The sequence below is a fragment of the Clinocottus analis genome, unplaced genomic scaffold, assembly GCF_023055335.1.
Source record: "Clinocottus analis isolate CAN_PGR_092001 unplaced genomic scaffold, fCliAna1.0.p SCAF_3, whole genome shotgun sequence".
Lineage (NCBI taxonomy): Eukaryota > Metazoa > Chordata > Actinopteri > Perciformes > Cottidae > Clinocottus > Clinocottus analis.
Genome location: NW_027176042.1, coordinates 1,958,654 through 1,986,305, shown reverse-complemented (window position 1 = coordinate 1,986,305; position 27,652 = coordinate 1,958,654). Strand labels below are relative to the sequence as shown.

Sequence of the window (27,652 nt, the reverse complement as noted above, 5' to 3'; positions counted from 1 at the left end):
AAAGCTAGAAAAATATCAACCCGGAAGCATATTTCTTCTCAAAGTGACATTTATTTAAATTTCACTCCACATCTGTCAGGTAGTCCTCATCCTCTGACATGTGAACGCCCAAATTCATGTGTTTATTTGCCAAAGTACATGTGTTTGTCACCTTACCACAAAATCTTGTGATGTTTCTTTAGATAAAATGGCGTCAGACCTTTTAGAAGAGCGATACAACAACCTGCAGGAGGAAAATGATCAATGTCAGAAGCTCAACATGCAGCAGAAGCTTCACCTGGCCGCTCTGCATAAAGAGGTAAAGAGACAGAAATATACTGTATTCTGTTGTTTACTTTCATCCCATTGGTAGAACTCAGTGTATTATTATTCATGCTGCAGATGAGCTACTCTTTTATTGTAAATCAAACTATGGCAATGAAGGCATTACTTTAAACTTTACTTGTGATATATTGACACACACAGTGTAGGGACTGTTCACGCACCTTAAAGCTAAAAGTCAGCACTTCAACACATGCAATGTGCACGAGGACAGGTGTCATGGTGTGTGTTGCTACGTTGTGTGTCTGCACTGTGTGTATCGAGTCTTATTTCTTGCAGGAAACGGTGTTAAAGAGCAAGATTCAAGAGAAGTTCAAGGTGCCGGGCGGCATCCTGGCAGAACAAGGGAAACACAGACGCGACATCCAGCACATCCACATCCTAGAAAACCAGCTGAACGAGGTGATGGTGCTCACAGAGCAGAGGTCTCAACACACCGGGAGCTTCGTTCACGTTCTCCCCCAGTTCATCAGAACCTTATGTTTTGTACGTTTGGAACACATTTATCTGCTTTCTTGTCGAGAGTTTGACAAGAAGATCGACTCCACGCATCAATTATGGCCTTTAAATATTGAGTGATGACTTCTCAGGGAGGTCACCAGTGTTTGTGCTAAGCTAATAGCTAGCAGGCCGTACCCTTATATAACGGTTCTTTTATTTCAAGCCCTACTTTTAAACTGACAGCCCTCCTCACAGTCTTTCATGCTAATGTGATATCTCAAATGGATGAATAGTCGTAGATTTCCTCCTCTGTGTTTTCCTCTTCTGCAGAACACTGTCAGGTTTGACGAGCTGATGTGCAGCAACATGGAGGACCGCAAAGAAATTGCCCACCTGCTGCACCAGAGAGGCTTATTCAGCAACATCCAGGAGAAAGTCAACAAACAGTTGGCGACGCAGAAAAGCATCACAGAGAAACTGGAGGAGAGGGTCGCCCTCTTTTCCAAACAGAGGTACGAGAGTCTGAGAGTCTGATCTCATCTCAGCTTCATCCTGAACTGTGAACGTCTGCTGTGACGTCATGTCATCACCTGACCTGGACATGGTGGCAATGCTGCAGCAATGCATAGTGGATGAAGCTATAATGAGCTAAATTATTATCATATCTATCATAGCAATACTATTATCATAGCAATACTATTATCATATTTAGTATAGTAATGCTAATATCATATTTTATCATAACAATACTATTAGCATTTTATCATATTTATTATAGCAATACTTGTATCATATTTTATCATATCATAAAAATACTATTATCATATTTTATCACATTTATCATAGCAATACTATTATCATATTTTGTGCGATACTGTTATATCTTTTATATTTTGTGCCTTATTTTTTTTTATTTATTCTAAATTTAATTTAATTAATTAATATTATTATTTTTAGTTTATTTTAAATTTAATTTATTATTATTTTTTTTTAAATTTATTTTTCTATTTAAATTGTATTTTTTATTTTTTTTATTTACCTTAAGTTTATTGTAATTCTGTGTTAGGAGGACTGAGCAAAATCATCTTTTCATTGCATATAATAACTGTCTGTTATCTGTGCTTATGACAGTAGAAACATCTCTAATCTTAAATGTGAGTGCATGTGAGTGCATGTGAGCGCATGTGAGTGCATGTGAGTGCATGTGGGAAACTTCAGAGGGGAAAAAAGATGAAAGTTGTGTGTTTGTGTCTCCAGGTCAGAGGCACAGGCCCGGATGCAGGAGATGAGGAAGCGCACTCAGGTGGAAACCGCCAAGTTCCTCAAGAGGAGGGCGCACCTGAAGACGCTCATCACCCACGAGACCAAACTGCAGACCTTCATGGAGACGAAACTCCAGGATATTGTTATTTTTGAAGAAGATGAAGAGTCAAAGAATAGAAGTATATCTTCTAGATCGGGGCTTTACGCCGTCTGCATCTTTCCCTGAAGCAGATGCGACGTCGCCTCTTTCAGACTCTAACCCAGCCGCTGTCCTTCATGTCCTCCTCACAGAGAAACAGCAGCAGTTTGAGAACGCAGTGAAGAAGCTGGAGATGTACGTGCAGGGACACAAAACCCTGCTGGACACCACCGGGGAGAGCGACCTGCGTCACATCGGCCTCACGTTCAGCCAGAATGAGCAGAAGAACTTCTCGTACCTCAGATACGTCAACGAGCTGCACAACAGGAGGAACATGTTGAGGAACCAAACAGAGACGTTGAAGGCGCGTTCACGCACTCGTACACACGGTTTAACCCAGTGTGCTTTGTATTTATACGCACGTGTTGTGTTCTCAGAGGGATATCCTGTCCCAGGAAGAAGAGAACAGAGGACGTGATGAGCAGAGAAACAGCCATGGTCAGGATCTAGATGTGAGTCTGGTCACATGACGCATCGCTTCACATCCGTAGTTTATCTTCTGCTGCAGCGTTCAGCTCGTTCAGTGTGGCCGAATGGAATTATGATGACATATATTTATTTAATAATGCTGGGAAGAAGCTCAAAAGAAGAAAACCTGGCTCGCAAAAATGAATTACCTAAACCAATTTGACAGTTTTATGATGAATTATGGCCCCAGAGATCAGCCATGTTCAGTTTGTATAACACTGCATCTGAGTTACATATCCAGAAATATAACGTTTCTTGTCATTCTTAAATAAGTAATTTGACCTTTTAATTGATTAAATCTTTAGTCTGATCTTTCTGACATCATGCAACTATTGTATATATGTTTATGTATGTCAATATATATAAACTTTATACTAATATACACTATATTGTCACATGAAAGTAACTTTGTCCCCATTTGATCAGGACAATAAAAGCATATAAATTCCTGCTAAAGTCTCTGAATGTTACAGCTTTATATTAAAAAGTTACTTGCATGAAATGTTCAGTAAAGTTTGTTAAATTCCCCTCATAGTTGATGTATAACTACATATATTAAATGACAATAATGGATGTTCCGGAGACATCGGCACGGATCGGTTCACTCATTATCAGACAATATCATCAAAAAGCAAAAGTAATGTTGCGTATTAATATGTCCGTTATTGCCAAACAATGTGTCTCAGGTCTATTTTTTATTAAGGATGAGATGCCCGTGGTTGTTAAACCCTTTCCTCCTCCGTCTCTCTGCTCCAGTTGAAGTTGGCGTCGTCCAGCCGTCTGTCAGCGTCTCTGCAGCAGCAGCGCTCTGAGGTTCAGGCGTCTCTGGACCGGCTGGTGGCCGGCATCAGCGGCCTCTTCCATGACATCATGGAGGAAGCGGTCGTCGTCAATTTTGACAACATCGTACACTTAACCGGTAGGTGACCTCATGACCTCCTGACCTCCTGACCCCGGCCCTAGATGGACAAGTCTCACAAGTCAACACCCCTGTTGCGTCTTCGTTTGACCTCCAGGCGTCCTTGAGGAGCGCATCGTCGACCTGGTGGAGCAGATCAACAACAAGAGCCACGACCAGTTTGGCTCCTCCGAGCTTTGACCCGCTGTCAGGTATGAAACTGAGTGTATCACACTGAGACGGCGTTATACTCTCCTTGAGCTTACTGGATACGAGCCTTTGTGGATCACATCTCTCTGGTTCTGATATCTGCTTCCTGTCAAACAAAGAGTTTACTTTAACATCCTGCTGCTGGTTCATAAAGCACTGCATGGTTCAGGGCCTAAATACGATCTGCTGCGACCTCATGAGCCATCAGACCCCTCAGGTGGTCTGGTTCTGGTCTACTTCCTGTTCCAAGGGTCAGAACTAAACATGGAGAACCGGCCTTTAATTGAACCAGATTCAAGGATATTAATCAGTTTCTGCATCTCTCTACTGCATTTTATTTCTTAAACTGCACTGCAACTTGTATTCTATTTTTTGCTTGTTGACTTTTATTTATGCTTTAAAATGAATGTTCTTAAATCTTGTTTTCTTCTGCATGATGTTTTGATGCTTTTATGTGAATCGCCTTGTTTAAAAGCGCTATACAAATAAACGTGCCTTGCCCATTGTACAGACCCGTTCAACCGTGAATTGTATTTGTTGACGAGGTGGAGGCGGTCATGGAAACTACACGCGGCAAATCTCCGTCACGCTCAGTCAAGTCGTCCTGATCAGAAAGAAGAGCTTCTTCACTGCAGCTCAACAACAACTCACTGCAGATGACAATAAACTCCTCACTGTATACAGAACGATCGTTTCTTCCTTCAGAATAAGATGCAGAGGTTTTATATTAATAATACACTGAAATTTGAATCAAATGTGTCTTACTGAGGCTGTTTACAGCATCAATAATCAATATCAAAGCTGCACTCAGTTTTCTTTTGGTTACTTGGGGGTCGAGGAACTCTGCAACACGCTGAAAACACCTCGTAGCATGTTGGCTAGCTCTGGATAATCTGAGTGAGCGAACACAGCTGATACAGAGCAGCAGCAGCAGCATTCGTTTGCAGCCATGTTGATGTCCAATATAGTTTTAGTGCTGCTGTGGTTTCCATTATCTCCTGCAGTATCTGGCTCTTTAGCTGCTAAATGTGCCATTAAACTGGTAAAAAAAAAAAAAAAGAGCTAAAAAGGCAGGAATTGGAGCGCTGTGTGACAATTCTCTGTGGGTTTGTCACTTCAAAAGATCTCTTTTACATTACACATCATTATGTCATCCATAGTTAATATAATACACATTGATTAGCGCAGCTATGAGCAGGTACAGCTAGCAAGTACAGTTAGCAGGCACAGCTAACAGGTACAGTTAGCAGGTACAGCTAGCAGGTACAGCTATGAGCAGGTACAGTTAGCAGGTACAGCTAGCAGGTACAGTTAGCAGGTACAGCTAGCAGGTACAGTTAGCAGGTACACTTAGCAGGTACAGGTACAGCTAGCAGGTACAGCTAGCAGGTACACTTAGCAGGTACAGTTAACAGGTACAGCTAGCAGGTACAGCTAGCAGGTACACTTAGCAGGTATAGTTAACAGGTACAGTAACAGGTACAGCTAGCAGGTACAGCTCGCAAGTACACTTAGCAGGTATAGTTAACAGGTACAGCTAACGGGTACAGCTAGCAGGTACACTTAGCAGGTATAGTTAACAGGTACAGTAACAGGTACAGCTAGCAGGTACAGCTAGCAGGTACACTTAGCAGGTACAGTTAACAGGTGCAGCTAGCAGGTACAGCTAGCAGGTACACTTAGCAGGTATAGTTAACAGGTACAGTAACAGGTACAGCTAGCAGGTACAGTTAACAGGTACAGTACCAGGTACAGCTAGCAGGTACAGCTCGCAAGTACACTTAGCAGGTATAGTTAACAGGTACAGCTAACGGGTACAGCTCGCAAGTACACTTAGCAGGTATATTTAACAGGTACAGCTAACGGGTACAGCTAGCATAGAAGGGACGAGGTGCTATTTCTCCTCAGTGTCCACATTCCCCTCCTTCAATGGCCACAGTCTGTTTTCAGAGAGGCTGTTAAAACAGGACGAGCAAATGAGTTGAGCTCAAATGTCTGAGCTGATCCGAGCACTTATCCGTCCCCAGCCGAGGTTGCCCCGTACCCTCCAGCTGCCAACAACCAGGGATTTCCACCCCGCCAAAGCCTGGCGAGGGGGGTCGATGAGGGCGGGAAGCGTCGCTTAGCGGCGTGCCATTGTGGGCCCGTCGCACAACTCCACAGTATAGCGTTACCCTCCTCCCAGCACTGAAATAACATCAGGGCTTTGTCTCGCTAAAGCTCTCTGTTTCGGTAGCCAAACATTTGTATGTGTGCGCACAATACACATGCAGCACGCACACACACAGACACACAATGCCACACCTGTTTTGGAATAATCTCTTGGGGCTTTTAGCAGACCACCAACTACTATTCTGAAGTGCACGTTCACAACCTAACGTGGAAGTAAAAGACTATCTGGTACCGCCAAATGACTCACAGGGATGTTGTCTTTTTGTTCTGATTGTTCTGTTCTTCCCTCTCATTGTCTTCAAACAATAGAAAAAGAAAGAGAAAGCACACTGGCGTCTGTCTTTGAACATGTTTTATTAGGCGAACATGTACAGGCCTAACACATTTTCTTGGAAAATACATCACAGGTGGCGTGGAGTGTACAAAATGATAAGGAACATAGCTAAATGAGTCTCGGGTGAATGTGTGGACATACTGGGGATGAAGCAGAAAAGGAGCTCACTTCCTGTTCATCGCTGTACAGAGACAACACCGCCAACACAAAGATGCATCAACAACCCACAGTCCATATCTCCAGCCGGCAGCGGGACACTTTCATGTTTCACCGGCACCAAAGAGACTTTTAATACTCGATGGTGACCACAATGTTTACTCCTGGTCCTTTTCTTCTCCGTGGGTGATGGTGTGAACCAGGTTCTTGTAATCCAGGTTCCCCGCCACATCTGGAGGGAAGGCAGCGAACATCTGGACCATCTAACCAACGACAAGACATAGATATCACCGTCAGTTTTTGATCAGAGCTTTGGAGTCAAACACACACGCACGAAGCATTCACACAAAATAACGATAAAAACGATGTACCTCTTCAGGGGAGAATCGGTCCGCTTTTGTCGTTAGCATCTCTGTCACACTGAACAGAAAAGAAGAGAAAGAGCAGCGCGTGAGGCGGCGAGGCCCGTTTCCACACACGAGGAGGCAATGTGTAGCTCGTGAGTTTGTTGCAGTGGGATGAATGATGGCGCTCAGACTCAGACGCCGTCATAAATTGTGATGGAAAAGCTTACGCAACCCTCCTGGCAATGCATTTGCCTTTTGCAAATGGCCTTTGTGTGAGAAGTGGAGTGACTTACTAGTCCTTCCTCAGAACGCCTTTCCCCTCGGGGTCGAAGACTTTAAACGCGTTGAGGATGGTCTCCTCCGGATCGGCACCTGGATACGTTTGAAGAAGTCAGCGTATCGCTCTCGAAACACATTCAAATCGATACTCGTACAGGTTTATCTTCTGCCGTTACACCTTCATCATGAGCCTGCGCGTCCTCACCTTTCAGCTTCTCCCCGAACATGGTGAGGAAGATGGTGAAGTTGACGGGGCCGGGAGCCTCTTTGAGCATCTCGTCGATCTCTTCCTGCTTCACGTTGACGCGTCCTGTGGCGAGAAACATTCAAAATGTGCACAAGAAACCCATCAGATGGAGCCCATGCCTGTGAAACGATGGACCTCGAGTATGGAGCTTCACGATTACTCCTCAACGACGACGCTCTTGTGGGTGCCGACGTACCGAGAGCAGCGAACGTGTCCCTCAGGTCGTTCTTGTCGATGAAGCCGTCTCTGTTCTGGTCCATGATGGTGAAGGCCTGAGGTCGGCACACGGGGGAAGACACATGGATGAGTCTCTGCACCTCCAAAGAGACACTTGCAAGCCCACTTGTCAGAAAGAAAATCTGTCACACGTGGTTAAAGATTGTCTTTTCTTCCCTTGAATATTCTGTGAGCCATCTTCACAGATGAGCACTGCTCAGTATTTATAACTGAGCCCCCCATAGGGTTTAGCCTGGCATCCAGGGCATGCCCAGCAGTTTATGAGACGCCTAATCACTGGTGACACAGTCTGGATGTCTGGGCCGTCATACCGTCATACCATCATACCGCAGGCCTCACTGCTGCAGAGCCATGGGCGGTAAGAATAGACATGTGGACATACTACAATGATGAACAATGGAAAGGGAAAAGACAGAGGAGGACGCAGAAGGGAAGAAGAAATAGAAACCTTGCGGTGCACCCGACGTGGCGCGCTAACATGCATATTCATGCACCATGTCCATGTTGTTCCCAGTCAATTGAATAAATAATTGCTTAAATAAACAATAATAATAAAATGCATTGATTGAGCAGCTTTCACCTCTTTGAACTCCTGGATCTGAGCCTGCTCGAACATGGAGAACACGTTGGAGTTGGCTCCCTCTGTCCTGTTCTTGGGTTTCTTGGGGGCCTTTTGGCACAAAGAAAGAAGAAAATAGCTCATGGGCAATAACACACATGCATAGACATGATATCTTATTCTATTTTGGTTCATTTTGCAATTATTTGTCCTTGAAAAATATGCAGTGTTTTATTTAGGATGCATTCAATGTACATGTGATGCATTCAATGTCTCGTAAAAAGTTGGGAAACATTTGTAAATTTGCAACATGAAGTTTTCAAACCGACCTGGTGTTCATCTCTTTAAAAATATTGTAGAAATATGAAATGTCTAGTTTTAAATTCTTTAAAGATGAGAGTATTAAAGGATCACATTCATCTGTCCAATAGAAACTTTTCAGCATCCTTGAACCCCCCAAAACATATAGTTGCATATTGGTCTTCGCCATCATATAGCATCCCACAATGTGACTTACCATGGCCGAGCAGTGAGGCCGAGCAGTGAGGCCGAGCAGCGAGGCCGAGCAGCAGAGATGCAGTGAACTACGAGGAGCCGCTGCAGCCTTTTGTAGACCCAACCCTCCACTCCACTGCAGGATATTTATAAACAATGTCCTCTTTAGGAAGTGACAGGTAAAGGATGCTGCATACAGGACAGTGATGCACGCACACACACACACACACACACACACACACACACACACACACACACACACACACACACTGGACAAAGAGATTAGAATAACTGGTTTTGAATATCAAGAGCAGAAGGTTAAACTTAATGACTTTAAAACTCCGTCCACAGAGCAGAACTACAGACATTCATTTGAAGAAAGGGATACTACTTATTAAATATTACATTCAGTGACCCAGTTCTGTCTTAAATTGATATAAAATGCAGTCTTCCCCCACCTGTTGCATTACATAACTTAAATAAAAATATGCAACTGGTGATGCAGGTGGAATACACAATACATCTTATTAACAAAGTGATATTTATTTTTCAAAACTCCAGGACGTTTGTCTGGGCAAGAAGAGATGTGTTCAGGAACCTCTACTCTTTAAAAGGTCCTTGGACTCGTAAATATGAAGACATGATGACATGAAGACATGAAAACATGAAGACACGGAGACGTGATGACATGACGACATGATGTGAAGACATGGAGACATGATGACATGACATGAAAACATAAAAACATTGTCATCATGTCTTCATGTCATGAAGACATGATGACATGACGACATGATGTGAAGACATGGAGACATGATGACATGACATGAAAACATAAAAACATTGTCATCATGTCTTCATGTCATGAAGACACAATGACATGATGACATGAGGACTGTCCCACCAAACAGCTGCACAGTTCGCTCTCTCCAACATTAAGACTTGTGTGCAGCAGCACATCCTGGTACTTTTCGGCAGTCTGCATTGTTTTCTGGCACACAAATAGTTTGTGTGTTTGAGCTCTGCAGCTCTGTAACAAGATGAATGACTGCACCATCCCGCCCACGACAGACCGACGCGGACTCTTTAAACTCGTTAAAGGGACAATGCATCGCCTCGGCTGCCGTCTTTCATCAACTTTGCACCCTCACAAGAGCTCCTGAAGCTCCGCTCAGCTTGTCAACAGCAGGAGGCGCGACACACCCACGCGAGGCCCCGCGCATCACTTGTGGCTCCAGGGTCACGACACGTGACAGTCTGTGAAAATGAGCCGAGGAAACGAGGAGACAAGGAGGCGAGAGCGTGACCTCCAAGGAGGCGCTGAAGCCTCCTGCTCTGGCCGCTCTCCGGTGATGGACCGGCGGCAGATGTCCACCGCGCGGGGTCCTCTCGCAGCGTGGTGCGTTCAGGCGCGTCAGAATTACAAGAGTTATTGCTGCGGATGCTCTTGTGGAAAACATTGTCTCCCTTCAGCTCGGCCTCAGTTTGTGACGGCAGCTCATTGTCTGGATCAGCCCGCTATGAATAGATCCTCCTCCAACACCACGGACACATGGTCACATCACTGACCGCTTCCTCTTCCCTCACATAGCACAGCGATGAGTAAGGAGCGTCTGCAGTCTGAAACAACAAAACTATAAAAGGATGTTACTTGATCAGAAATACATGGAAGCCAGTTTCAGCCGCAAATAAAGTGAATCTAAAGTCATTATTATGAGGTAATCTGTCTCATAGCTACGACTTTGTCTCATAATTTAGACTTTTTATCTCATTTTGACTTTACATCTCATGGCTATTACTTTGTCCCTTAGCTATGAATTTATGCCTCATAGCTATGAATGTATGTCTCATAATTTAGACTTTATGGCTAATAACTTAGACTTTGTCACATAATTTAGACTTTATATCTCATAACTATGACTTTGTCCCTTAGCTATGAATTTATATCTCATAGCTATGAATGTATGTCACATAATTTAGACTTTATGACTCATAATTTAGACTTTGTCACATAATTTAGACTTTTTTTTAATCTCATTTTGACTTTATATCTCATAGCTATGAATGTATGTCACATAATTTAGACTTTATGGCTCATAATTTAGACTTTGTCACATAATTTAGACTTTATGTCACATAATTTAGACTTTATGGCTCATAATTTAGACTTTATGTCACATAATTTAGACTTTATGGCTCATAATTTAGCTATGACTTTATGTCCCATAGCTATGACTTTTTTTAAAAGGCACACAAGAACAACAAAGAAGGCAAAGTAGAAGTGAAAGACAATGGTTATAATATTTAATATTCTGTGACAAAATCTCTACAGGGAACGCTAATAAAACATTTGTTAGCAGACATCAATATCATATCCAGCGTTACAGCATTATGATTCAGGGTCATGTGAACAGATATACAAATAATACAAAATAAACAACCTATAAAAATAAACTAAAACAGGACGGGAACCCCTTTTTGTTTAGAGTCCTGCAGACACCGCGGGGGGGGGGGGGGGGGGGGGTTGTGCAATCTGTAGCGTCGGGTGCTGTTTGTGAAACATTTGTGAGCAATGAATCAGCTCCATCTTCTTGGCTTGAATACATTCAGGAAGTGTTTTACAGCTATAAAGATCCTCAGTGGATCCAGAGAGCTGAGGAAACTTCTTCCTATTGACGGCCGGACTGTGAACAGACACACTGGGCAAGTTAAAGGCATAAATATTCAACTTCCACAGATCCAATGATGATTTATAGAAATACAAATATTGTAGTCAAGCGTAAGCAGCTTGACAATGAAAGTAAAATACATCTGGATGGATTTAAGAGTCTTTTAAGGTTGTTTAACTTGCCAAGAGTGCCTTAATAAAAGAGGGAAATTAAGGAATGATATATTTGTATGACTTTACTGTGCAAATAGGTAATAGTTCAGGAAAGGAAATGTTGTTCACGTGCTTTGTTGTTCAAATTATAACCCACAAAGTGGCAGAAGCAGAAGACAACACTCCGTTTCATCTCAGGTTTACATATCCATGCCGTTCACGAATCAGAGGGGGAAATAAAAACAATTATTTTCATCTTCACTTTGAACAATTTTGGGTTATATACAACTTAAGGGACATTTGTAGAAAACAAGAAATGCTCAAGTACGATGTCGTTAGCTTCAGACATGATCTTCTTTCCCTCTCCTGTCGTATAGTTCAGCACTGAGGTTTTGCCTTTGAGGGATGGAAGTGCATACACGGGTCGGATACAATCACTCACTTGATAAAGGATGTTGAACGAATACTCATCGGACATTCAAGAGGACACGCAATCACGGTTTTGTTTTTAACAAAAATAGACACGGCTTATCCAGCCTCGAAATTCCCTCTCAATATATATAAAATTATGTCTCGTCTATTTACAGTCAGATAGCGTTCTGAAGGATTAGAAAGTCCTGCTGGGGGATTGTGGGTAGTGCAGCTTTAGTGTTGACTTCTCCGAGGGGCAGACAAGCCGTGTGGTTTGCCTGTGTGTGTGTGTGTGTGTGTGTGTGTGTGTGTGAGTGTGTGTGTGTCTACAGGGTAAGGAGGGTTCAGCTACTTCAATTTGGTTGCAGTGTGTGTGTGTGTGTGTGTGTGTGTGTGTGTGTGCTCCAGCAGAGTCCCGTCAGCGTGATCAGAGTCTCTGGACCCCGCAGGGAGCGCCGGGTGATTGTAGGAGCTGATAATGATTGTGTGTTGACGTGTCATCAGATCCCGATCCTCCGATCTGAGGCCGGCTGCTCCGACGCTGCTTTGGGTGAACTTCCGCCATGTTCCTCGTGAGATGAAGTTGCTACGGCTGTGCTTATCTATCGTGGTCGCTGCTGTCTGGAGGTAAACTACAAAAAACCCACAGAGTCAGGTCGAGAATTGAGAACACGTGTCACTCGTGTCTTTTTTTCAAATTACGAATATTCTTGCATATTGAATTACATGGCAAAAAAAAAAAAAAAACTGCTCAAGAAGTTGTTAAATATGGCGTTTTTATTGACTCTGGTCTCTGAGAACGATGACCTGACTCTGTGAATGTGTCTCGCTCTCTGTTCTGATGGCTGCAGTGGGGTTTTTCCTCTGTGGGTTTGTCAGCGTCGAGGTCAGAAAAGCTGATGTGTGGCAGTGTTTTGTGGTGAATTGGTGACACTCTCACTAGTTCTCTGTCCCACGATGCATCTCTCTGACCTCCTGGGTGTGTGTGTGTGCTCATCTCAAACAGATGATTGGTCCCATACCTGCAGGATCCAACACACAAAACACATGAAGTCAGATTAATGCTGTTAATTAATGAAAACATAAAAAGAGCTAATGAGTTTAGCTCGTTAGCATGCTAACAACTGTCTGCTACCTGTGCTTTCGACAGTAAAAACATCTTGAATATAGAAAAAGATGGACGCACCTTGTTCACGGGGGTTATGGGCGTGCGACCTGAACCGGTGTGAAGCCGCTGGCGCTCTTCGAACCGTCCGGGGCTTCTCTCCCTGCGGACGTCCATCATGCGGCCCGGAGAGCGGTCCATGCGGGGGTCCGCCATGGCCCGGCCCGGGGAGCGCTCCAGCCGGGGGTCCGCCATGGCCATGGCGCGGCCCGGGGACGCCGCGATCCGGCTCTCCAGCATCCGGCCCGGAGACTTCTCCCGCTCCAGCGGGCGGCTGGGCGACTTGTCCCGCCTGAACTCGGTGCGAGCCTCCCTGTAGCGGTGCGGCGTGCCGGGGTCCGAGTGGACCAGGGGATTGGCCGCCAGTCTCTTGGAGATGTGCTCGTTGTACGAAGGAGGCCCGCGCTTGTTGGGGCTGTTGGGGGAGGAACCGAAGCACAAAGACGGGGCGGGGGGGCATTGGTCAGAGGGAAGGAGGGTCTCAGGGGTCTCGGGGGTCTCGGGCTTTGCTTGGCACTGTCGGGTCAGTCCACAGAGGCAGAGGTGGAGGGGTGGACTCTTAATCTAGCTCACTTTACAAGCTGCGGCACTTTGAGAAGACCGAACCCGTCCACACAATTTAGCTCACGATGTCAGAATAAAGTCAGGCAACGACTAAAGAGCGACGCCGCTCTGCAAACCAGCACTGAGAGAGAGAAACGTCTCGGTCAGAAGTCTTTATTCAGCAATTTGCTTTCTACATGTGACATTTTTTTATTTTTTTCAAGCAATTGTAATTTATAAAACACCTATTTCAGGATTTGTTACAGCTAAAAAATGAACTCCTCCTCCTGTAAAGAACAAAATGGAGGCGTTACCCTCCTGTTTTATAACCAGATCAAACATAAAAGGTCCAACAGTTTAACCGTCACCACCTGTGGAGGCCAACCTGAGCCCAGCAGCGCCCGACAGTCCTTCTGACCCTCAACACCAACACATGCAAGACTGAGAACAAGGAAAGCTTCTGCTCTGTAGTCTCTGCATTGCAGGGAGAACCAAAGCTCACCAACAAACACATGCATGAATAAGTAAGATGCTCAAACCCACATATTCGTCTTGTCTTTTCTAGATTTATTCTCCGTCGGCTTGACTTATTTTTCTCCTCCATAACTAATTTGCACTTTGCAGGACGTTGCTCTGTATTATTTCCTCTCATTAGGCAAATTAAGCTAAAGCATAATTAATTCATCAACATGTAAATAATTCAGATGTCCACTAAACCTCTGGGATGTAAATTTAGACCAAATACAGAGTTATGGGGTTACTTCTTATTATTGCCTTCTGTTCATGTATTTATTTGAGCATTAAATGTATTAATTTATTTGTTTTTTCCCCCATTAGACCAAGGAATGGAAGTAGAAAGTCATTTAATATTAGTGTAAATATAATATGGAAGTTTTAGTGCAAATACCAAAATGTGTACTTAAATTTTTACTTTGAAAAATAAAAATAAGTCCAGAAAAGCCAATTTTCTATTATCAAAATACGCAAATGATCAAGAAAATAAACCCAAAATAGCAATGTTTAGCTCTAGATAGTCAGAAACATCTCATGAAGAAGATATTTAAAACATTACTCATAATGAATAATGACGTTAAAGACCGCGAACAGAAAGTAGAGATGAAAGTGAAGCCAGAGCGGAGACCCGTGTCGTGGTGCGAGGACGTGAATGAACGGACAGTGAGAGGAACCTGGACCTCGGACTCGGTGCTCACCTGCGGCCCGAGCCGCTCCTCTGCAGGTCCCCGTCGTCCTCCTGGCTCTGCACCAGGTTGCCTTTGCAGCAGATGACCCGCAGTTTGTTCTGGTAGGAGGAGGCCAGGTAGATGGCGCCCGAGGAGATGGCGGGGCCAAGGTAGCGAGGGTTTGGGATGTCCAGGTGTGCGTAGGAGTGGGGCCTGCAAGGAGAGCAGAACGTCACACATCCTCTACGAAAACCAAAAGAAGAGGAGCGGTGACTGGAAGGGATGATGCCTGTCGAGGACTTTAATGAGCCCTTTGGCAGTGATGAGAAATTAACAACTCAATCACGACAATATGCAATTACACTCAGTAAAGACCCACACAATGATGATGATGATGATGATGATGAGACTGGGAGGAAAGTAGAGGTTCATTCAGTGAGATGCATGATGCCAAAGTGTTCGACTGAACGACTCAGAAGCTCTTTTGTCTCGGCAGCAGTTTCATTTTTTAATAAATAACTTTAGTTGTGGTTTTTAGATTTAAATTCATCATCTTTCTACGTCGGTTGTGTGTCTTGTTTCCTACGGCATCTTCTGCCGTTTGTTCTTAATGTGTGTTTTTTGTGCACTGTGAACCTCGTCTGTTGTTGTCTGTAAGAGTCTGTTGTTGTCTATAAGAGTCTGTTGTTGTCTATAAGAGTCTGCTGTGGTCCGTAAGAGTCTGCTGTGGTCCGTAAGAGTCTGCTGTTGTCCGTAAGAGTCTGCTGTTGTCCGTAAGAGTCTGTTGTTGTCCGTAAGAGTCTGTTGTTGTCTGTAGTGACAAATGAGGGATCGATAAAGTTTTCTTTCCATCCATCCATCGTCTTACCCCAGAGCAGCGTGGCCCTGGATCTCAATAACATCCAGAGAGTTGAAGTAGGTCACAAACAGGTACGGCTCTCTGTAGGCTGAAACATCAAAACATCCACTTAAGATCTCATCATGCATCGACCATTAAAAGAGAAAACTGTATTTTTTAAGTGACTTTGAGTGACTCTCACCAAACGAGAGAGGCAGGCGGCTCCATTTGATGTCTTCGCTTCTGCTCCTGCGTCCGTACGCGTCCACAAACACACCAAACTCTGCAGGAAAAGTCACAGCCATCACACACAATGTGACACAAAAAATACAGTTATCGTAATAAAAACATGAAATACAGAGTTCCTCTCTCGGACGTTTTGCACGCAACGGAGATGGAGCTCTCACCGTGGAAACAGAGCAGGTATTCGTCTTTCTGCGGCGCCGTGGTGACCTGGATGATGGAGATGGGGAAGCTGTGGGAGGACGCGGCGAAGACAGCGGAAGCGAGCGTCACGTCGTTTTTATCCAGAAATTCTGTACGAGAAAAACAGAAAAAAACATGCCGTCAGTCAGCTCGCTCAAGGTGTGAATGTTGGAAGATGTCAGAACACCATCTGGTTGACAGGACATTATTTTATGGCACTATTAGATATCAGCTGGGGATGAGTACATGGCGGCGGTCCATCGGTGACTTACCTTCCAGCACGTACTGCTTCATCTCGATCTCGTAGAACTTGTTGGTGCCGATGATGATGCTGTAGCCCGTGAAGTGGATGCAGCTGCACGGCTCCGACGTCTCGATCTCCTGCAGACACAAGCGCACGCTCAGCACCGACCGCGGCCTTGCAGTCGCTTCCGGCTTCTGGAGGCACTCACCTTTCTGATGCAGAACTTGTTCAGGCTCTCGTTGTGCCGCAGGATTGTAATCTTATTGGGCATGGCGGCACAGATACAGGTCCCATTGTCAATCTGTTGAGAGAGAACAAAAACCGCAATCAGGCCCCGGCGGTAAATATCTGCAAATCAGACTGCTGCCGCTGCCGCTCAGCTCATTAACTCTGACTAACTAACGAGTCTAACGAGGAGGATTCTCGGCTGCGCGCTGAGTGGCGGCGACGCGGCCCACCTTTCCGGAGGAGAAGAGGTGGCATCCCTTCACGGTCTCAAAGATGAAGGGGTTGAGGTCGGGCTGAGCCGGGAGATGCGACTGCGACAGCGACTGCTTCACCTTCTTGATCTCCACCAGGCACAGGGCCCTCTCCTCTCCTGGATGACACAACACACGCGATCATCATCACATATGCTGCAGCGCATGAATATGCACAGGTTATCTGATGCAGAAGAAGCTTCATTTCATCTTCACGGCCCACTTTCAAAACATGCAACACAACAAAGCAACAGCGTAGATGCAGAATAAACAAATGATCATATTGAGTCAGTAATGCACGAGTCTTTGCTCGCTTTCACTGACAAGAAAACTCAAATCACTGACTCATATTGTTGTCAATTTGACTCACTGACCAGTGATCATCAGCAGCTTATCGAGCTCCTTGAGGATCTGGATCTGGAAGACGGAGGTCAACCCGGGGATGTGGGTCAAAGAGTTCTTGATGACGTTAAGAGCGTACAAACCTTCCTCAGAGCCGACCAGCACGATCTGAGTGGACGAGGTGAAGGTAGACAATAAGAGCTTAACACGTGAAACACAAAGGAGAGCGCCGTCTGAATGCTAAAGGCGCCGCCGTGCTCCTGTCGCCGGTCCGTGTACCTGGTCGGTGAGAGGGAGCGTGCAGTTGATGTCCAACCGGTCGTCGCCCTCCAGCTTCAGCAGAGAGTTACCAAGAAGTTTCTATTGAGACAAGAAGCAGAAGAAGAGAGAGAGAGAGAGACACGGAGCAGAGCGAGGGCTCGGGTTAGGCCGATCGTCAACCAATCAGCTGCTTCAGAGCGAGAAGAGGCGACCCGGAGAGGATGAGCGCAGAGAGCCTTCACCAACTTAAACACAGGCCCGGTGCGTTAGTGAAGCCATCAGCTGGTGAGGTTTGCACCAATTAATGAACGACTTTTCACTAAAGATAAAACAAAAAAACTCAATGATTTTTGTTGCGGTAAGTTTCAAAAAGCCAAATGTTACAATTTCATCATTTTACCAATTTATCTTTTATTTTTAATGAGTTTAATGTTGACTCAACGCCAACTACAACCTTATGTAACAAGGTAACAATAAAATAAGTAAACAAGAGTATAAAATAGGAGGAATTGACCTAAACGCGGTAAACTTGAAGTACTTTACAGTTTACTGACAGTCAGTGCTGTGGACACAATAGAAACAATACTTCATATCAACAATAGCAGCTGTGAAAAGTAATGAATCAAAACATTGGGTTGAACTGCGCCTGAGCCTTTTGTAATCACCAACAGTGTTCGACGCTTTAAGAAGCTGTTGACCGTTTTAAGCTAGATAGATGATAACGATAAAGTCACGAGGGCGGCGGTGTGAAAGTGACTAATTGGGCTGCAAACGGTGGGACCTCATGAATAAACCATGTGGCCAAAAGTAGACACTAGTATTATTTATTTGGTACCATATTATGATTTTCTAGATAATGATGCGAGTCAAACAAACAGCAGCTTAGAGAAAGGCCTCTTAAAAAGCACTTCCATCACTTACTGTGCATCTACCGCCGGGTTAGCGATAGCGTAGCATTAAGACAAGTCCCACTCGTTGTGAAGGCAGCTTTTATCCTCAGCTAATGAGACTTTCAGGGCAGGAAGCTCCTCACTATTCTGCAGCGCTGTACAGTGTGTGTGCAGCTGTCTGAGAGCGACTGTGTACTTTACAGACTTTGTGCATGTCACGCCACATTTTAAAGCTTACCGGCTGCCGTTGTGCACAAAGCTAGACGCATAAAGAAATACCCAGTTTCTTCCTTAACTGGTTTCCACGGAGCTCCGACATCAAGTCTGGAGGTTTGTGGAGCAGATTATTGCCCATTTTGGAAAATTTGTAGTTCTCCGGCAGTTTTGCAATTTGATGTTCAGTAATCACATGTTCAGGTGGGCGTTCAAATACTTTTGGCCATGTAAAAAATTTAATAAATTGCATATTGAATTTTTAAACGCACATTTAAATGACACTTTTTTGGAAAAGCAGACACACAGTTGAGAGATAATGCAAATACCAGGAGCCATTCATCACAGAATGAAGGAGGGATGGCAAAGTGCTCCTAAAACAGCAATAAACACACGATCAGCAATAGCAGGAGGCTGCAGACTGAGTGAGTGTGCACACGCGTGTTCCAGTGAAGGGCGCTACAGCAGTGCATGGCTTTTGCAGAAGCATGCATGACATAGCACATGACACCAGACCAGAGGTCACAGCAGTGCCTATTCACATCCATGCACTATGTAGGGTTATGTGTGTTATGCATAATGTGAGTGTGTGTGTGAGTGTGTGTGAGTGTGTGTTTCATGGGCCAGTTGCTTCTTTGTCTTCAGTACATATTCATAACTCAGCCCCAGGGCTGTGCTGACATACGTAGATGTGTACAGCTACTGCATGCTCAGTCGGCCGGTCGACTGAAGCCCGATGCGCTCGTGCAGCTACTTACTGTACCTGAACCAGAGGGGAAAGGTTCTTCTGTCTTTTAGAAGCACCTGCCTATAATATGATCCACACAACCGAGTTGAATGGAGAAACACACGCACGGTATAGTCACATCGACAGAGACGATGACAACACACAAAAAAATAGAAGATGTTGAGAACATGCAGAGAGAGAGAGAGAGAAGAGGGAGAGAAAACGAGGTGAAGGCACTGGCTGATGTTTAATGGAGGCATTCAATATATTGTACCACAATACAGCCACCCTTGGATAAAGTTACTCCATGAAAATGAGCATAATAAAAGGAGCTTTCTGTCTTTATATAAGCAGCTCAAATTGTGAACCCCATAACAGGCAGAGAAAAAAAACACAAACACGCAGTACTTACAGCGTCCGAATCCACTTTCTCTCTGGATCCACGGCTGCCAGCCACCACAGACTCCAGCACGGCCACCCAGCGCTGCTTGTCAGGGAAGCTGGGAGCCATGAAGTAGATGGACTGGCCTGGCCAGCAGGTGGTGTGTGGATGCGACTCCAGCTTCAGCACGTACGGGATGTCTGCACACACACACACACACACACACAGACACACACAGAGAACGACACACTGGAGCTTGCAAACGGCTTAATTTCACAGCAACTATTTGTTGTATTTTGAGATTAAAAATATATAGATGGGACGTGACATGGATCTGATTTTACATCTGGAGAGAGGCTGATGCACTTGCATCCTGAAAGTGCAGCAGGATTAGGGGGTATTGATCCAGTACCTGACTTGGCAGTGTTGATGAGCTCAGAGGCTCCGACGGCTCCGTGGACGGTCACCTCTCCGTCAGGCAGACACAGCTCAAACTCATCCTCCATTTTTATGTAGTCTAGCAGAAGAAGAAGAAAAAGAAGAGGAAAAATCCACGTTATTACTGGATACAGCTGTATTAATCTACATGGTGATAGAAGGACCTGGATTATTACAAATGCATCATGGGAATGGATCCATTCTGTCATGTTTAACCCGTTAACCCGGCTCCAGACCTCCTTTTCCCCTGTAATTCAAATACTTGTCTTTATTTTATGTATTTGTTCAGCAAAGTCTTGGGAAAAAAATGTATATCTACAAAAAAAAAACACTTTTAAAAGATATTTTGATCATTACTATGAACATCCAGCATAATATGAGCCAGATTCCCCAAAAATGCCTCCTGGAGCGTCAATAAGACACCTTTATGGAAAGATTAGCACCTAAAGAATCAGAATCTGCAACAAAAATCACAATAAAACAAAGTCTTGCTCTGTTAGGAAGTTGTTTCAGTCAAAAAACTGTATCGTTCGGTTAAAAAATTACGTATTTTATGCCAAAGGATGGTCTGAATGGGGCATGCTGGTACTTAAAAAGGTTCAAACGTATCAACACGGATGAAGCACAGACCTTCTCTGGGCTCGGTGTCATAGATGGACACTTTGGTTCCATCCAGCACCACGTATTTCATCTCCCAGCCTTGCTGACCACGCTTGCCATTCCTGTGAGAGCCAACACATAAACGCACATCAAAAGCTGCACACAAAAAAACAACAACAACATACAGCACACTGTCAGTACGGCAGTGGAGGACCGAGGTCTGAGGTTACCGCGGCTGCTTCATCCATCCCTCCAAGCGGACGTGCCCGCTGGCCTCCTTGACCTGCAGCGCGGGAGAGTTTGCCTTTTCTCTGCACAGAGCCTCGGAGAAGTGAGTGGCGTACTCGGCCGGCAGGCCGCAGGTGGCCGCGAGACACGGCGAGCATTTGGGGTGACACAGGGTGTGACACTCTGAAGCAAAACAAGGATTCGTTAGCGAGAGGAGGTCTGTGCTGCAACGTTAAAGAGATGACGTCTTCAGATTCAGCACTGCCGGCTGCAGCGCGGGATACAAACCTAGACACGTGGCCGCCTGGCGCCCGAAATGCACCGTGTCCAGGCAGACGGCGCACTTGGCCGCCCGCATGTTGAGGCCCACGGTGAACCGGTGAGGGATGTTGTGATGCATGCGCTCTTTCACGCGACGACCAAACTCTGCAACGCAAAAAAAGAAGTGGAGGAGAAGTTGGTGGGGGATAAGAGTTAAGAAAAATGACACCAGAGTATTTTGTCACAGGCTTAAAAATCATGAGATTCAGGTTTTTCTCCAGGCAGCATGGGGTAATTTGAATAATAATTTAAGATATTGGGTATATTCACGTTCAAGAATACTGATAAAATAAATCTAAATCAGATTATACATGCCAATGAGCAAAGCATTAAAATGTTTCTGGGTGAAAAAGCTGCCTATCTAACTATAAGCCATCCATCATGACGCTGGGAAAAGAGGATCACGTCAACCTCGACCTTTCAAAATAAAGTCTTTGGTCAAGTCACAGTCAGCTCGAAGACGGGACAGCGAGACAGACGCGGTGTTATATGAGCATGTGCAGTACGACATGCATGGAGATGAGCTCATGCGTGTGGGATGACACACGGTGTGTTGGGAGGGGGGGGGGGGGACCGCTAACTTACTTTCAAAGGTGACCCTCCTCTTTTCTGTGAGGAGCGCAGAGGAGAGAGACAGAAAGGAGAGAGCAGTCTAACGAGAGCTACGTGAACGCGAAGGAACGAGGACAGGAAGGAACCTGAATCACAAAGCAAGGCTCCTGCAAGCCACCATGGTGCGAGAACCCATGATGCGCTGGTTAGAGACTCAGTTGGTCTCTGCAGTAGTTTTGGTATCGGAGGATTTGACGCCCTGAATATCTGCAGTAAAGTGTCAGATTCCAGGGAGATCATCCCCGTAGAAAAGGTTAATTTAGCTTCGATATAGAAGTAGAAAGCCCAGATTAAAACCAGTGTTACCCGGTTAAATCCCCCTTTCTTCCTTTGTGAGACAGGCCCGAGCAGGTTACAATGTCAGCTGGATAAATTCACAGTGAACAAAAACAAAAAACAGTGTTTTTCTTTTTAGTTCAGTCCATTTCACTGGTTGGTTTGGATCGAGCTCCATGCACTGAGCTAAATTATCCAACATCATAATCCTGCTTTGTGAGACAGGCCATAGAAAGAACACACACATAAACACACCACACGCACACACACACACAAAGTAAGGGAACAGAGAGTCCTATCTGAAGCAGATAGTATCAGGGTGCACAGCCCTGTTGGGCTCACTGGACAGCTGCAGGACAGTTCATTGAGTTCACCTGTGTGTGTGTGTGTGTGTGTGTGTGTGTGTGTGTGTGTGTGTGTGTGTGTGTGTGTGTGACTGACCTTCAGGGGTGGAGGTCTCCTTGCTGCGGGTGGAGGGGTTGAGCAGGCTGCTGGGGTTGGGTTGATGCTCCGGGGATTTGACGATGGCCGACATGAGGATTTGATGTCGAGCCTGGGCCGGCGTGGAAGAGCCCGCATGTTCCTGGGCTTTGAAATGAGCCGCTGTGTTCCCACAAACAAACAAATATTACATCAGTATCTATTAATTTAAGCTGGAAAAAGCTTTCCGGCTTATCAAAAAAAACTAAAAAAGATCCTGAAATTGATCTTGTGGGACGTAGCAGGCGAGATAAAGGATGTCTGGGAACAGAGAGGAAGGAGGATACAGGGCTTCCTGAGCTGTTGTCATCCCTAATCTCCAATGGCAAACCTAACTACAAAGAAACACATGACGACTGCCAAAAGGCATAAAGCCCATCCTCTATCTTACCCTCTTCTCTGAGGGATCGGAGCTCTATCCTCATCTTCTGCAGAGCCTCCTCCAGGTCGGCGCATCTCGAGCGCTCCTTCTCAAAAGCCAGTTTCATGTCGCCGTACTGCATGGGAACCGCCGGCTGGGTCTGCGGAGCCAGCGCCCCGTTCGTCGTGGTGCCCACGTCTTCTCGGCGCCGTCCGAATATGCCCTGCGTGGAGAGAGGGAGGGAACGCGTTACCGGACACGACACGCACGCGTTTTCAGATTGAAGCCGTGCATCAATCTCATGTTCTCTCTCTCGTTGAATGTTTTCCCAGACCTTCTTCTTCTTGGTGGGCTGGTCCATCTTGGCTTGGAGGAAGTCGATGAGTTTGGTCTGCTGGGAGATCGTCCCCTCCATCTTCACCTTCTCATGGGAGTAGACCGCCTACAGGAAGGGAACGGAAATGCCTCTGAAGACTTAAACAAATTCCCTTTGAGGACACTTGAATTAGGATTTCCCTTCCTCCTCTCGGTCCCCTGAGACGCCTCGTTACTCGCCAACATCCGCCGCACTATTCTAATATCTAACTAGGACTCTTGTCTCTTTTAACTGGAGAGGTATTTTATTAAGAACCTGTATATTCTCCAGCTGGTACTCCAAGTCGGTCCTCTCGGTCTTGAGCATGTCTGTCTGGTCCAGGGCGTCCTGCAGGCCCTGTGTGAGGCGGAAGATGTGGCTCTTCTGAAGGTCCATCTGCTGCTGCAGCTTCCCTTGCTGTGGAGACACCAGCAGGCAGATATTTTGAGCGGGGAATCAGATTTACAGCAAATGCAGTGGGCTAAAATCTCTCCATGGTTTCACTTTTTTCTAATGAGGAAAAGTCCATGAAATAAATGTAATGGAGGTATTTTTCACTTCCTACCTCCTCCATCAGCCTCTGTTTCAGTTCCCTCTCGGTCTCCAGTTTCTGCTGCAAGCTGCGGGCGTTCATCTCCAGCATGGCGTGCTTCTTCTCCAGATCATTGAGCTGTGAGAACAGGTGAGCGCGCGTTAGATCGATGACACTGAGCGTTTCACCTCCCGCAAACGGTGTGGATTTTTCTCGCTCAGAATAAAAAATGTGTTGGTTTTTTTTTTCCACTGAGAGGACTGCAGACGGAGTTTAAGTTGGATCGTACTCACAGTGTCAGACAGACTCTCAGCCTTCAGCCTCTGCTCCTTCAAGGCCTGCTGTAAGGCCACTATCTCAGCCGTGTGCTCCTTGACCGCCAGCTCCACAGCCTGGCGAGATTCAGTGCTGCGCTGGTCTGCACGCAGCCTGCACGCAGCACAACAGCAAGTCTCACAACAGCAACACGTTTTAATGCACAACACACAATGTTACTCATGTATAATGACCGTGCGAGTGTTTGCACGTCACCTGTTCTGCTTCTCGTTGTCAAACAGCCTCTGCAGGTCCCTGGTGCGTCTCTCGGCTTGGCTTTTTTCGTCCTCCAGGGCACCTCTCCAAGCTTCCCACTGCCTCTCCTTCTCCAGCAGCTCGTCATTGAGGGACTCCAGCTCCACCACCTGCTCCTCCAGCATGCTGCACGTGGTCTTCAGGGTCTCAATGTTCTGGGAGGATGTACAAGTGAAAGTGAAGAGAACATTTATCACAGGTTTTTGGGGCGAAATCATGTGCTGCTGGTTGTCTCTCCTGCACTTGTTTTCTTGCAAAAAGCTATTTGTTAAGGATCCAACACATAACACATACAGAAAAGAAAAATACACAAACCTTTCCTGGTTCATTTTGCAGATCATCATCATCATCGGTGTGTGCGTTACCTGTTTCTGGTTGTTGAGGTGCATCTCGCGGTCGGCCACCTCCCTCCTCAGCCTGTCCACTTCCTGGCTGAGCTGCAGCTGGTCCTCCCTCTCGTCCGACGCTTCGTCCAGCTGCTTGGACAGGTAGAAGTTCTGACGGTTCAGCTCGGCGTTCTCCTGACTCAGCTGCGTGAGCTGCTCCTCCAGGTCCGTGATCACCTGAGGCGACACAACACAGGTGGAGGTGTGAGCCTTTCAAGTATTAGCACTGAAGCTAGGCTACTGAAAACATACATCTTAACAATGAGACTGAGCAATGTGGACGTTGAAGTTACTTCCAGCGAGACACTAAAATAAGATATTTAATGTTTTATTTGAAGTCGAATTTGTTGAATGTGTTGCATTATTGTTACCCATATAGATGTTGTTAATGTTAACCTTTTAGGTGAAATTAAATATGCATGTGTAAAGATATAAGTACTGTCCGGACTCAAGTGTAAATTTGGAGAGTGACAAACGAACGCGAGCTGTGCTTCGTTGCCAGAGACTCGATGCAGCCGCTCACAGCGCGACGTTAGCGTGAACGTTTTACAGATGAACATTAATCACCGTGTATTCAATTGAAAATTGTTCTGCTGCTGGTGGAAAGCGGAGACAAAAGGCCGCGGCGGCACTTACCGAGCAGCTGTCTCTCAAGGCGTCAAACTTGCGCTGAATCTCATCCCTGTGATTCTGTGAGAAACGAGAGCGAAGGAATAAAACTGCATCACACGGCGCCATGAAATGATGCCGATTGTATTGTATTAAAAACACAACACGGCCTTTCCTTTAGACTGTGTGAATAATACAGATTGCCTACATCTGAATGCGTTTGTGCACCTATATTTCTACTCTGATTGCACACACACAGACACACACATGCTTTTCGTACCCTGAGGGCGGTGATCTCCTCCTCGGCCTCGGCGGTGGTCTCTTCCAGCTCCGTCTTGGCTTGCTGCAGCTGGCTCTCCAGGGCGAGACGTGCCGCCTGCAGGCTGCTTATCTGGGACTCGCGCTCCTGCAGGGAGAGGGTCAACTCGGACACCTGCCGCTTGATCTCCATCTTCTCTTCCTCGTGTTCGAGGCCCATCTACAAGGAAACAGGACTGCGGTGAATGCCGTCTGCATCTGAGTATGAAATCAGGTTGTCCGCAGCTGTCTGAGTTGCGGACCTTTTATGGTTTTGTTGATGTGAATTTGAATCTCGCACTTAAAAAACTTCATATAGGCAAGGCAAGTTTATTTGTACAGCACATTTCAACAAGGCGAGTCAAAGTGCTTCACATTAAACCATTAAAAGCAAAACAAGATTTAAAAACAGTTAAGAAAACATTAAAACAGTTATAGAGGACTTCTGCGTCGAGCCCATTTCAAGACTGTTCAGGAACTTTCTTAATGACGTCATGAATTGAAGACCAATTAAAAGAGTCAAGCAATGAAAAAAAGATGAAAAAATGTACAATTTTATGTTTTTTTCTGACGTGAAACAAGCTGACTGGGCGGTTTAGGAAAAACAACAGGAGGAGAATAATTAGAGGATGTCAGAGGGACAAGTTCAACTAGCAGATATGGAAATGCAGACGCAAACTCTTTGATTAAGAACAAAAATTGGACAGCACAGAGAAACTTAAAGGTGCATGGTGAGAAATAAGACCTCTGGTAATTGGATTTTAACTGTCATACTTGTTAAGACCTTAAAAAATAGAATAATTTAAGACCTTTTCAAGCTTTTTTAAAGATTGCACGCACACCCAGCGCTGGTAAAGAGTCCAAAAAACTTAATAACGTTGAGTTTCTTCGTATCATTTTGACTATTACAGAGATGGAACAATGGATCTCATCTGAAAGTGCATATCCGTGCGTGAAAGAGGACAGTGTGTGTGTGTGTGTCTGTGTGTGTGTTAGAGACCAGACAGGCCGGCAATTAGTGCCAATCTGTGCATCACGTCTCAGTGGGGATGAGCGTGTGGAGGTAGAGATATGACATCCAGCCAGCAGGCTGTCTGCTGGTAGCAGCGGCAGGCAGCACAGCGGGGCGTGAGAGCTCTCACACAGGAGGGGAAAAAAAGGCATTGTGGGTCCTCAATTACGTCAAAACGTCTCTTTTTAGAGCATGTGATGCACAGCAGCTAATGGGTTTTATGGAGCATTTCCCAGAACGGTGCGGAAACGCTATGTACTTTTGCATTATGAAATATTAACAGGTGAGTGGCATCTGAAATGGGCAAAAGAGAATCTTCTTTTTCTTTAATTAACTAATAAATGTTGGACAAGCAGCGTCTTGCTCAAGGGTACGTCTGCAGGGCGGATGCTTGACAACGTGGCGGCTTTAACCCCTGTGATCGAGTCGCTGGCCGTGCAGCAATGTCCTGCTTTGTTGTCACGTGGTTCAACTTATCTTCACCTGTTGCAACGCAGCTACGTTGTTCTAGAGAGAACCGATGAAGGACCAGCAGCCCGCGTGCAGCCCGATGGCGATGGTGCAGAGGTGCCATCACAGACCTGGAGTAGTTAATTAGCCGTTTATCTGAAAGGGATCTGAGCTCGCTAGCTGATCAGCGGCCTTAATCCCCTTTGTGGCTTGCGATGCTGTAAGGCTACACGGCGCTGGTTAAAGCGAATGACTTAATCCTGGTATCTCACCTCCCGCAGCCTGCTCTCCAGCTCCAGCAGCCGGCTCCTCTTGGTCTGCTCCTGCTGACTCATCTTCTCCAGGTGCTCCTCCAGTTTGGCGTTTTGGGCCTCCAGCTTGCCCGCCTGAGACTCCAAATAGAACTTCTGCTGCCGGAGCTCTGAGATCATCTCCTCTTGGGCTTTCCTGGCGAAAATACACACAAACAGATGCCGATTGCTTTGCCTGTTCAGAAGCGGACGTCTTTCAAAAGTATTTATTTAACTATTGGAAGAAAAACGTATTTACTCTGAATCAGTGACTGTTTCACTGTTA

General features: G+C 45.5%; 3 protein-coding genes across 5 annotated transcripts in view; 1 reads left to right on the top strand and 2 right to left on the bottom strand.

Annotated features, from left to right (window-relative positions):
- On the top strand, nt 1–4,486 carry LOC137796774 (coiled-coil domain-containing protein 63-like). The gene is made up of 10 exons (XM_068594888.1): nt 1–79; nt 183–298; nt 601–723; nt 1,093–1,274; nt 2,020–2,204; nt 2,317–2,528; nt 2,602–2,676; nt 3,449–3,611; nt 3,709–3,802; nt 4,312–4,486. Exons 2-9 carry the CDS (start codon nt 188–190, stop codon nt 3,789–3,791), a joined length of 1,134 nt encoding a protein of 377 aa, XP_068450989.1. The 5' UTR covers nt 1–79; nt 183–187; the 3' UTR covers nt 3,792–3,802; nt 4,312–4,486.
- A 1,830-nt stretch (nt 4,487–6,316) lies between these two features.
- Nucleotides 6,317–8,740, bottom strand: LOC137796042 (myosin regulatory light chain 2, ventricular/cardiac muscle isoform-like). The gene is made up of 7 exons (XM_068593677.1): nt 8,649–8,740; nt 8,153–8,242; nt 7,532–7,607; nt 7,294–7,398; nt 7,103–7,181; nt 6,834–6,882; nt 6,317–6,725 (listed from the first exon to the last, which is right to left on the bottom strand). The coding sequence occupies exons 1-7, from the start codon at nt 8,649–8,651 to the stop codon at nt 6,621–6,623; spliced, it is 507 nt and encodes a 168-aa protein (XP_068449778.1). The 5' UTR covers nt 8,652–8,740; the 3' UTR covers nt 6,317–6,620.
- A 2,181-nt stretch (nt 8,741–10,921) lies between these two features.
- Nucleotides 10,922–27,652, bottom strand: part of cita (citron rho-interacting serine/threonine kinase a) — a 36,106-nt gene continuing 19,375 nt past the window's right edge. For 2 of the 3 annotated variants that reach the window (XM_068593578.1, XM_068593579.1), the window contains exons 22-48: nt 27,349–27,523; nt 25,598–25,795; nt 25,345–25,398; nt 24,688–24,885; nt 24,284–24,477; nt 24,046–24,181; nt 23,786–23,890; nt 23,497–23,637; nt 23,200–23,307; nt 22,896–23,088; nt 22,466–22,627; nt 21,104–21,241; nt 20,818–20,998; nt 20,618–20,709; nt 19,962–20,066; nt 19,580–19,749; nt 17,356–17,436; nt 17,109–17,244; nt 16,714–16,853; nt 16,464–16,556; nt 16,284–16,392; nt 15,993–16,121; nt 15,788–15,868; nt 15,616–15,694; nt 14,778–14,960; nt 13,045–13,438; nt 10,922–12,880 (exon numbers count right to left, since the gene is read on the bottom strand). In XM_068593578.1, coding sequence (XP_068449679.1) covers nt 12,857–12,880; nt 13,045–13,438; nt 14,778–14,960; nt 15,616–15,694; nt 15,788–15,868; nt 15,993–16,121; nt 16,284–16,392; nt 16,464–16,556; nt 16,714–16,853; nt 17,109–17,244; nt 17,356–17,436; nt 19,580–19,749; nt 19,962–20,066; nt 20,618–20,709; nt 20,818–20,998; nt 21,104–21,241; nt 22,466–22,627; nt 22,896–23,088; nt 23,200–23,307; nt 23,497–23,637; nt 23,786–23,890; nt 24,046–24,181; nt 24,284–24,477; nt 24,688–24,885; nt 25,345–25,398; nt 25,598–25,795; nt 27,349–27,523 — 3,799 coding nt within the window. In that variant the 3' untranslated portion in view covers nt 10,922–12,856. Of the gene's footprint in view, nt 12,881–13,044; nt 13,439–14,777; nt 14,961–15,615; nt 15,695–15,787; nt 15,869–15,992; nt 16,122–16,283; nt 16,393–16,463; nt 16,557–16,713; nt 16,854–17,108; nt 17,245–17,355; nt 17,437–19,203; nt 19,249–19,579; nt 19,750–19,961; nt 20,067–20,617; nt 20,710–20,817; nt 20,999–21,103; nt 21,242–21,721; nt 21,746–22,465; nt 22,628–22,895; nt 23,089–23,199; nt 23,308–23,496; nt 23,638–23,785; nt 23,891–24,045; nt 24,182–24,283; nt 24,478–24,687; nt 24,886–25,344; nt 25,399–25,597; nt 25,796–27,348; nt 27,524–27,652 lie in introns of all 3 variants that reach the window. The other variant, XM_068593577.1, reaches the window with a different exon arrangement.

What these genes read in the sequence shown, in the direction of transcription:
- LOC137796774 (XM_068594888.1), top strand. Translation starts at nt 188, where the DNA reads ATGGCGTCAGACCTTTTAGAAGAGCGATACAACAACCTGCAGGAGGAA. An exon ending in TAGAAAACCAGCTGAACGAG is followed by an intron (nt 724 to 1,092) that starts GTGATGGTGCTC and finishes CCTCTTCTGCAG; the next exon opens with AACACTGTCAGGTTTGACGA. An exon ending in GCCATGGTCAGGATCTAGAT is followed by an intron (nt 2,677 to 3,448) that starts GTGAGTCTGGTC and finishes TCTCTGCTCCAG; the next exon opens with TTGAAGTTGGCGTCGTCCAG.
- LOC137796042 (XM_068593677.1), bottom strand. An exon ending in GGCGTTCTGAGGAAGGACTA is followed by an intron (nt 6,883 to 7,102) that starts GTAAGTCACTCC and finishes TTTTCTGTTCAG; the next exon opens with TGTGACAGAGATGCTAACGA. An exon ending in ACCGATTCTCCCCTGAAGAG is followed by an intron (nt 6,726 to 6,833) that starts GTACATCGTTTT and finishes GTCGTTGGTTAG; the next exon opens with ATGGTCCAGATGTTCGCTGC.